At 35.2% G+C, this 10760-nt stretch overlaps 1 protein-coding gene across 2 annotated transcripts in view; it reads left to right on the top strand.

The window, feature by feature from the left end:
* KYNU (kynureninase) overlaps positions 1-10760 on the top strand; it is a 130194-nt gene that overhangs the window by 20795 nt on the left and 98639 nt on the right. For both annotated transcript variants that reach the window (XM_081814530.1, XM_006735842.3), the window contains one exon: positions 289-471. In XM_081814530.1, the coding sequence (XP_081670656.1) occupies positions 303-471 (169 nt within the window). In that variant the 5' untranslated portion in view covers positions 289-302. The remainder of the gene's footprint in view (positions 1-288; positions 472-10760) is intronic.

Genomic DNA, 10760 nt, shown 5'->3' with positions numbered 1-10760 from the left:
GGTCCATTTTCCAGAAAACAAAAATGGAAAGAGCTAACATTTATTAAGACCTTACTCCTCACCACCATTACCTAAATTTATTCCTTTCAACATCCCTTAAGTTATTATCATTTTCTTTATTTCACACATGAGAAAAACTCAAGCATGAGGTTTAATGCTGTTTGGTCAATTATATTATTTCTGAGGTTGGGAAGATGAGAATCTTAAGCCAAAGGGTTGACTAATTTTCTACAGAAAAAAAATGATGGTGGCTAAATTATTTTATATTATATTCACTTTCATTTTTAGAGAAGCAACTTGTAATGGAGCCCTCCCCTCTTGAGTTACCAGCTGACACAGTACAACGCATTGCATCAGAACTTCGATGTCACCCGACAGATGAGAGGGTCGCCCTCCGCCTTGATGAGGAAGATGAGCTGAGGCACTTCAAGGAGCATTTTCATATCCCCAAAATGCAGGATCTACCTGTAGGTAAGAACACTGAAAAGGATTTTATTTTTCTTAATTAATTTATTAATTTATTTTTGCTACTACATGTGTTTATCATAAATCTTTGAAATCATTGTTCTATTATATAATAGAGCTATTGTAATTATGTCTGAAAAACAGCAAGTTCCTGGTGCTACTAAATCAACCCGTCAGCCTACCTAAGCCTCAGATTCTTTATGTTCCTTTTCTTCTTCTACATAAAATACTTAACAGGGTTTTTATACTGTCATCTACTTCTCTGAACAATGGAGTGACTGACTGAAAATTATAGGCAGACGCATTTACTTGTTCTCTAAGCACTTAGAGCACAAAACAATTTCTTTTCAAAACAGTATTAGAATATCTCTTATTTTGTGGCACCTAGTTTATGATAACATGATATTTGTCTTAGAGGAAATATTATTTTGGGATTTGAGTATATTAAGAAGATATTATGTGAATAACCATCTTTGTGTGCTGTAAACATGGCATGTGTAAGACTTACCAAAATTAAAAAAAAAAAAAGAAAGAAAGAAAAGAAACATTATCAATGACTAAGAAATGCAATACTGCATTTTTTTCTTTTAAATAATATGGTAAGCTGATTCTGCTCTTAGTTTGGGGGATATCCTATTTAAAAAAAAATAGGTAGCACAAATGTAAAAATACGACTTTTTAAAATATTTGACTTTGCTCCATTTTACATCAGTGAAAAAGACTACCAGGTTGAATAGAATTGATCAAAATGATTTTTGGATACTTTATAATACAGTTTGATTTTTAGTTTTCTTTAGATTAAATGAGGCAGATAGAATTTTGGATACTCATAATCCAAAAGCATCAGCTAATATGATTTTAGAATGAGATTGGGTCACATAGCTATCTTATTTGGCTTATATGTTACTATATAACCCAGGAAGGCACCCTGTGAAATTACAGAAGGATAAAATAAGAGAAAGCCCTTTATCCAATTTAAGGTTGCTTAATATCAATTGAGGTAGACATTGATATAAACGACAGCTCTAGGAATAAAATGGGGTAAGTGAAGGGAACTGATATCACAGAAAAAAAATCTAGGTCTTTCTAGAATCTAGAATGAAAGGGCACTTTGATTTAAATCTTAAGGGATACAAAGAATTTTGTGTGTGAAAAATGAGGAAGGTAAGTCTAGGGATATTCTTTCAGTGAGGTGGAGAAGGTTGCCTGGTGACGGTTGGCACACAGGGTGGAAGTCCCCTCAAATCCCCATGACCCACCTGAGACAAATTTCCTCTGGTGACCCAGCCCCCAAGGTGCTCTCCAGCCCATGGGCTGCCTGGGAGATTTGATGGGTTCCTAGGCTGGAGATGACAGCAGAAGCCTGGAGGACCACAGAACTTTAGGTGGCCTTCTGAATGGGCAGCAAGAACTAGAAATCAAGAATTAGGGTTCTAGAACTTTATGACATTTATTGGAAGTTGTAATTTCCTCAAGATTTAAAAAGAATTATTTTATTCCTTTTCATGAGTAATAGGAATAGCAGACATAGCAAAGTAAGCAAACAAAAATACTAACAAAACCTATCCCATGAGGACAGATGATGGTATTACAGAGAGAAGGAAAAACATGGCAGCAGCACTGGTGGGGGAGAAAGTGGCCAGTGGTCTAGTGTGGCTGCCGCATGGGCTGTCTTGGGAAATGAGGCTAAATAATGGCCACATCTAGATGCATATGTGAGCAATGACTACTTCCTACACCTGAGAAGTAATGCATTAGGGAGTTTTGGTTGCATTGTCTGTCTTACCTATTCTTAAAGTGCCTTTCTTCTATATAATACCATCAGAGATTTGAGGTAGGGCTCAGCCCTGAATTTCAAGACTGTTGAAATGAAGGGGTGCTGGGAAAGTTAAAACCCTATTTGAATGTATCACTTACTGTTACTGAACCTAAGACTCACTGACTAACATGACTTCATCCTCATGCTGAGTCAGTTTTGTTGCAACAAAATATTTACTAGTTACCTTTTCACATTCCTGTCTGTGCCTTGGAACTTGCTTTCTACCCATCTCTTCCAGCACAGTGAATTTGAAACACAATGAGCAAAACTCACTGTTTGTCCTGGGAGGCATTGTGGTCTGAGATTGCTGTGAGGGCCTGCTTTAACTCTATCTAGCTGGGTGAGTTTGAGAAGCAAGTAGCCTCTCAGAGCCCATCTATATTCCTCCAAGTGGAAAAAACAAACACTGCTCCAAAATGTAGAGGGACTTTCTTAGCATGAAAATGAGATCATGTTAAGTGAGCCTAAGACAGGGCCAGAATGTTAGTTTCCTTGCCCCCTTTAATACAGACTTTTAACTTCAATAGAGATTTTTAATATTGGCTCAATATAGGACTCTTCTACTAAGCTTGGAGATAATTTAATCAGAACCCAGGTAAAGATAGCATTATATATATAATCACTTCATTAGACTGAAGAGTTGATTCTACTACCCTGATTATGGTTATAGTATTTAATTAGATATTCAATAGGAAATAACATAAAAATTACAATCTAGGATACATTCCTGATTCTTAAAGAAATGTAAAGAGAAGGAAAATGAATTGATTCAATAAGGAATCTAACAGTTTATTTGTTCAAAAAATACAGTTTTGAATGATACAAAAATTGACTTCATTTTCCCCAATCATTAACCCCAAGAGTTCTTCTAAATTCATTACTGTCAAAGTCTGTGGGTTCCTGACCAGCCCAAAGAGGATCACCAGGGAATTTACTAGAATGTGCAAGTTCTTGGGTCCCAAACCAGAATTATTAAATCAGAAACTCTGAGGGGACTCCACTTATCTGTTCTAGATCACTTAGGATGGTGCCACAGAGAGATGAATCTGTTAATTCTTATTCCCACTATACTCCCTCTAGATGCTTCTTACTTGCTAAGGGTTCATTCTTCCAAGAAATATTTATTAAGCACTTACTCTGTTCAAGACACTATTCTCAGAACAGTTTACCAGTGAACTAAAGAGCAAAGTTGTCACATCCCTGAGTTTTTATTCTAGTATAAGGAGATAGAAAATAAACAAACTTAGAAACAGTGTGATAAATACTCCATTCTCAGGTGGTACTCTTAAGTGTTGTGGACTGCCAGGGTGAGTAGCGTTCTTTTACCAAGGGCCATCTGGGAAGGAAATCCTGATGAGATGACACCTGAGCAGAGAAAAGAATGAAGTGAAGAAGTGAGCTTCATGATTACAGAGGTGTAGGTGAGCCTGGGGGACAAGGTTCACTAGGCTCAGACGCAGATAGTGTGCAAGTTTCCTCCCCCCCACTTTTTTTTTTTGACAAATAAGAATCCTTCAAAAAACTAGTACTTCCCCTCTTAAAACCTTCCAAGAACATCTAAAAATGATATTGCCTCTCAAATTAATTTAAGAGACTATCATAACACTGAGAACAAATGTTCTTTAGTAACCCTGAATAATGAAAAACAAAGCATAAATAAACAAGTTTTGAACAAATGAAAGGATCATGACTCCCAGTATAGGCTTAAAAAATTTCAAGGAAAGGCTGTAGGCACAGCTTGTGGGATTCTGGTATTCTGCCATTAAATATAATGTTTGCTCAGGATTTCTAAGAGAAAGTTTTATCAAAATAAGTTTTTTCTACTCTTTGACGGTTTTTGAGATGTTGCTAGAGAAAAGGGTCAAAATTATTTTTACTCAGGTGGTATTGCACTTATGTTCAACATTATTCTAAAGACCATACCCCCAAAATAACACACACACAAACCATGCATACTTGGCATGCACAAAGAAAAAGGAAGGAAGAAAGGAAGGAACATGCAAGACATAAATATTGGAAAAGACCTGTCTACATTTCTTGAAATTATTCCTGTTTGGAATATCCTTGTTCCTAAATGTCTGAGAAGATAGTGGATAGTTCCATAAGATATATTGGTTTGGCAGACATACAAGACAAAGTGTTTTTTGTTGTTGTTGTTGTTTTTGTTTTTATTTTTATTTATTTTATTTTTTTCTTACTAACATATAATGTATTATTTGTTTCAGGGGTATAGGTCTGTGATTCATCAGTCTTATCCCCAGTGCTCATTACAACACATACCCTCCCCAAAGTCCATCACCCAGTTACCCCATCCCCCCACACCCCTCCACTCCAGCAACCCTTAGTTTGTTTCTTAAGATTAAGAGTCTCTTATGGTTTGTCTCCTTGTTTGCCTTGTTTCATTTTTTCCTCTCTTCCCCTATGATCCTCTGCCTTCTTTATGACCTACCTATCAAAGTACCAAATTGCCTTCCATTTATATTTATATTTCTTCCAGAAATAAACAAGTGTCTCACTGACATCTTTGCTCATTTGACAATCAAAAAATTTTTCTTTCCTTGTTTGAAATTTGTTTTTATAAGCTCGTGGCCATTTGCTTTTCTTAAAAAGTTTTAATTTTCTCTTAATATGTAAAATGTATTGTTTCTATGTATTTTATTTTTTAATTGATTTTAATTTTTTAAGTCTTAGGTATATCACCAACTTGTTCCCTCTAAGGAATTTTAAGTGAGTCTGCTCAGTTCATGTAGCTGGATGATATAACCAGAAATGGATTCCAAATTTTGTGACTCCTGCAATGTTATTACTTTTTTAAAAAGTTATCCTAGCAGTGCCTGGCTGTCTCAGTCGGTAGAACATGTGACTCTTGATCTTGGGGTCTTGAGCTCAAGCCTCACGTTGGGCATAGAGCTTACTTTAAAAAAAAAAAAATTACTCTATTGCATTGTGATTTACCATACCATAGAATCCACTTTGCTTTATGCTCTACAAGATGACTCCAGGACTATTTATCTTGTAACTGAGAGTTTGTACCTTTTGTCTGCTTTCACCTCTTTTGCCTACTTCCTACCTGGCACCTTAGGCAACCACCACCAATCTGTTCTCTGTGTCTATGAGTTCAGTTTATTCATTCATTCATTCATCCATTTATTTGATTCCACATATAAGTGGTATCATACAGTATATGTCTTTCTCTGTCTGACTTATATCATTTAGCATTTTAAGTGCACAATTCAGTAAGTTTATATAGTTTGACGACCATCATCACAAACCCGAGTCTTTACTCCCCTTTTCCACCCCCACCCCCAAGTGGCCAGTCATCTACCAAACCTGCTTCTGTTTTGCTCTATAAAGAAGATCATTAAATCAGAAAATGTCCTTACCAGTAAATTGTATTTGAGAGTATTTTTACACAAAGAGTTGTTTAAAAAGGATTAAAGAAGACAATTTAGTTGATAACAAACTTTATTAATTACTTCATAAAGCTGGCAATTTCCATTCCCTCTGGTCCAGGGAACTGCAAAATGGGGTGGGAGGCTTTTATAGGACAAAGAATAAAGAATGAAGAAGAGAAAAGTAGAAAATAACGGATTTGCTAGGGCCACATAATCAAACTTGTTTGAGGCAAGAAGGAATAAGGAAATAAGTAGAGAATTCAGCATTGCCTTGGCATTCAGGGATTGGCAGACTGTATAGTCTGCTTTTCTGGGCATGCAGAACATTAACAGGAGTAGGAAAGTGGTTTACCTAAGTCTCAGTTTGCTGATGCGCCATCCGAGGCAGAAGCCACTCCACCTTGGGCCTAGAAAGTTATTTCAACAGTATTCTTATCACTGTTCCTTGCATACTCAAATATTCCCCTCTTTCAGTTCTATCACATATCCAGGAAAGATGAGTAAATCGTCAGCCAACTTTAATAAGTTAAATTGAATGCTATCCAAATAAGATCTACTATTACTATGACTCTGATATTATGACTCTGTGATACTATCCTGTTAGATAAAATTGACATAGAAAACTGCCATGCTTGAGTTTGTCTCCAGGGGTTCCATGTAATATAATAGAGCCTCTTCAGTTCAACTACTGTTAGGCTCAGGAGTTAATGACAAGTATGAGGTATCAGTGAATGAAATGTGGGAAAGTACGCTTTTCAGCATAAACTAGAATCCTTTATTTAACAGAAACTAGCATGTTAAATAAAGGCTTTATCCAGCTTTAAGAAGATGTATATTTGGGATGCCTGGGTGGCTCAGTCGGTTAAGTGTCTGCCTTCGGCTCAGGTCATGATCCCAGCGTCCTGGGATCGAGTCCCGCATCAGGCTCCCTGCTCCGCAGGGACCCTGCTTCTCCACCTCTGCCTCTCTCTCTCTGTCTCTCATGAATAAATAAATAAAATCTTTAAAAAAAAAAAGATGTATATTTATGACTATGTGATTTTAATAATGACATATATTTAATTTCTATAAGAAGAATAAATAAGAGAATTTCTTAGTTAAAAGTTTAATTTTGTAGATACATTGAACATCTCATTGCACTTGTATTGTGCAATTTCATGGACTTGTCATTTTGTCTTTCCTTTTGTAGTAGGCTGTTTGCTCCCTGAAAGCAGGACTGTCGTATTTCTCTGTGTATGAGTGGGAGTCATCTAGGTAGACCCTAGGGTAGAGGTGGCCAGTGAGGTCTTACCCCTCAGAGAGAATAGCATTTGCAGACAGCAAAAGAAAGCATAGTTGCTAAAGAATTAGAAAGTCTGTGTGTGTGTGTGTGTGCATATGTTGTTTTTTTCACTGCTATAATTTTGAGATTTCTGCTGCGTTTATACAGTAGCTGTGAAAAATATTTCACCTTGGAACAACAAAATTGTATATTAATGTTACTAGTATCATTTCATCAACAACGTAGAATCATACTGAAGAGGACAAAAATAGAATTAAGGAAATGATTAAAATATTTTTGCAGAAATCCAAAAGGAACTGTAGAAATCCAAGTAAATGCATTGGAGGTGAAAAAAAGAGGAGAGATTCAAAAAATATTTTAAGTACTCACTGAATAAACCTGAAATCATTATTCACTGAATAAACCATTAACAGGGAGAAATAACTCCCTTGTTGGATGCATTCACATTTGAGACTGTTACATCTTCTTGAGTTGATACATTTTCATTATTCTACTTTATCCCTGGTAATTTGTTTTCTCTGCAGCCTACTTTGTCTGATAGTAATATACTGATCTAGGTTCATTTTTATCAGTGTTTGCTTGCATTTCTTTTTACACCCTTTTATTTTTTAACCTACCTATATCATTGCAATTGAAAAATAGACTGTCTATCTATAGACAGAATATAGTTGGGTCTCTTTTTTTTAATTCATTCTGGCAATGAATTTTAATTGGCATGTTTCAGACTCTTTATGTTTAATATAATTATTGATAAGTTTACATTTAGATCTACCATTTTATTATTTGTTTTCTGTTTGTCAGTTTTTCATTTTTTTCTTTTTCCCCTTTCTTGCCTTTGCTTTGATCATATGATATTTTTTTGGTATCACATTAAGTTATATATTGAACTTTGGATTATAACGCTTTTGTGTAATTTTTGTTTGTTGGCTTTAATAGTTGCTCTAGAGATTAAAAATACATACAAAGTTTACATAATATGTATGATATGTTAATTAATAATTAATATATATTAAATATATAGTAAAAGCTTTTTAGTTGATTTAGAAGTATTTTATCATGTCAAATAGGATGTAAAAAACTTAACAGTGTATAATTATATTCTTTTTTTATGTCATAGTTGTAATATATATTATATTTACAAACACTAAAAACCTAACCAGATAATGTTATCATTTTTTTCTTTTCAATATTTAAAACTGCATATTACATATATTTTAAGATATTAAAGAAGAAAAAATAGTCTTTTACATTTACCTAGATATTTATTATTTCTGTTGTTCTTCCTTCATTCCTAAAGTCCAGATTTCTCTCAAGTATTATTTCTTTTCACTCTAAAGAACTTCCTTTCATCTTTCTTTCTTCTTTCTTTCTTTCTTTCTTTCTTTCTTTCTTTCTTTCTTTCTTTCTTTCTTTTTCTTTCTTTCTTTCTTAGATAAAGAGAGAAAGCAAGAGAGCCAGTGTGAGCGGGGGTGGGGGGAGGTACAGAGGGAAAGGGAATCTTAAGCAGGCTGCACGCTCAGCCCAGAGACCAACACAGGGCTCCATCTCACAACCCTGAGATCATGACCTGAGCCAAAATCAAGAGTCCACTGCTTAACTGACTGAGCCACCCAGGTGCCCCTCTTTCAGTCACTTTTTAAAAATTTTGTTCCATTGGTTTTTGTCCTCCGTGGTATTTGATGAGAAACTGTAGTCATTAGAATTACTGGTCCCCAATAGGCAAAGGGCTGTTTTTCTCTGGCTTCTTTAAAGACTTTTCTTTGTCTTTAATTCTCAGCAGTTTGATTATAATGTGTTTGGGCATGCATTTATTTGAGTTTATCCTCATTGGAGTTCACTGAGATAATTTTAAGTGTGTAAGTTTAAATTTTTGACCGGTTAAAGGAGTTTTCAACCATTATTTCCTAAAACATTTTTTTGCATCTCATTCTTTCTTCCTTTCCTTCCAATGTCCTAATAATACCTTTTGGTGTTGGCTTACATATCCTTGAGACAGTGTTCATTTTCTTAAATTTCTTTCTTTTTTTTTCTGATGTACAAATTGGGTAATTTCTATTGACCCGAATATAAGTTCATTGACTCTTTCCTTTGTCATCTCCATCTACTCAGGTGTCTTTCCGAAGCCCATTTTGGCATTTCTCAAAATTTCATTTATTGTATTTTGTAGTTCTAAAGTTTCAGTTGCTTTTTAAAATACTTTACTTCTCTGCTGAAACCTTCTATCTTTTTACTCATTTCAAAAGTGTCTTTCCTTACATCTTGGATTATAATTATAATAGCTACCTATTGTCTTTGTCTGATCATTCTAATATCTGCATTGTCTTGGGGTTGATGTCCATTGATTTTCTTTTCAATTAAGATAGGTTGCGATTGTTCTGGTTCTTCTTATATTGAATAAATTTAGATTGTATTCTAGACATTTTGATATTACCTTACAAGTCTTTTGTCTTTTTAAATCCTATCAAGAATGTTGATATTTTTTTGTTTCCTTTGGTTTGCTTTAGCAAGCAACCTACCCAGATAAGGTGTTTGCAAGTTCCTACCACCCTTCTGTGGATGGTGTTTCTAATGTTAATTCAATTTTCAAAGTCTTTGCAGTGTTACTTGGATCTGTCCTGTGTATATGACACTCAATCACCAGTTTGGGATCTAGGTTCAGTTCTGACAATTTTGTTAGTAATAATACTGTTTACAGTTAGATCCATTCAGGCAGGTGTGAGCTCAAAAGTTCATGTACAACTTCATATGATCATTTTTTTAAGCTCTCAATAGACCTAAGAATATCCTGCTCCCAGGGGCCCATTTTCATTTTTCTCTGGCTAGAAAACTGAGACTTTAATAATTTATCCTTTTTTTTTTTTAATGCACTTCCTATGACTATGCTTGCTTTTGGTGCCCAGAAGCAAGAGGACAGAGAGAGAACAAAACAACTAGAGTTATCCAACATTCTTAGAGCCTCCTCTGATTAGAGAGAAGGGTTTCCTGTCTCCATGATTTGGGTGCCTGTGCAGCCACTGTCCCTATAACTGCCACCACTGTCACAGGATTGACTAGGGATGACCATGAAAGAGAACATAAAAATGAAAGAAAAAAGGAAACACCAACAAGATTTCTCTCTCTCTCTCTCTCTCTCTCTCTCGGGTCCTTAGAGATTCTCTCTGCAACTCTGACCAGAAATAGGGATAGTGGGCTTCTCTTGGAGTTCTTAGAGCTCACACTGCATAGCTTGGAGTTTTCTGGCTCTTTGAAAGCAAGTCCTGAGCGATTCATCAGAAGTAGAAGGAAAATAAGAAACTCAATGCCAGTTTGGTGGTATTTCAAATTCTGGTTTTCTTCTCCAGTGTACTTATTATCATTTATTTTCAAGCTCCTCAGATTCTAAAATGCTACTCTGCATTTTAGTTATATTCAGTGTGTCAGAATGTACTTCTCTATGTCAAATTGTGCCTTAGATTTCTCTAAAGTATAGAAGGCAAGAACTGTTTTTTGTGGTTCAAGAAAAAACATTAAATCTAAACTATACTTAAAAGAAAACATTTATTTTAAAGCTTTTTTTTTTTTTTTTAAAGATTATGTTAGCAAGCTAGTTTTTCATTCTGATGACCAGAACCAGAACTGGTCCTTGGGAATTTTGAAATGCAGTACTCTTTGTGTCATATAATAAAAGTGGTAAGTCTTGCCCCCATTGGTTTGCATCTGGAGATTATTTGTGTATTATTTTTTTAAAGATTTATTTCTTTATTTGAGAGAGAGAGAGGGAACTTGTGCGCAAATAGAGGGAGGGGCGGGGGGGGAGAGA

The sequence above is a fragment of the Leptonychotes weddellii genome, chromosome 3, assembly GCF_054177405.1.
Source record: "Leptonychotes weddellii isolate Sample4059 chromosome 3, ASM5417740v2, whole genome shotgun sequence".
Classification (NCBI taxonomy): domain Eukaryota; kingdom Metazoa; phylum Chordata; class Mammalia; order Carnivora; family Phocidae; genus Leptonychotes; species Leptonychotes weddellii.
The sequence above is the reverse complement of the archived record's forward strand: the minus strand, read 5'-3'. Positions and strand labels throughout refer to the sequence as shown.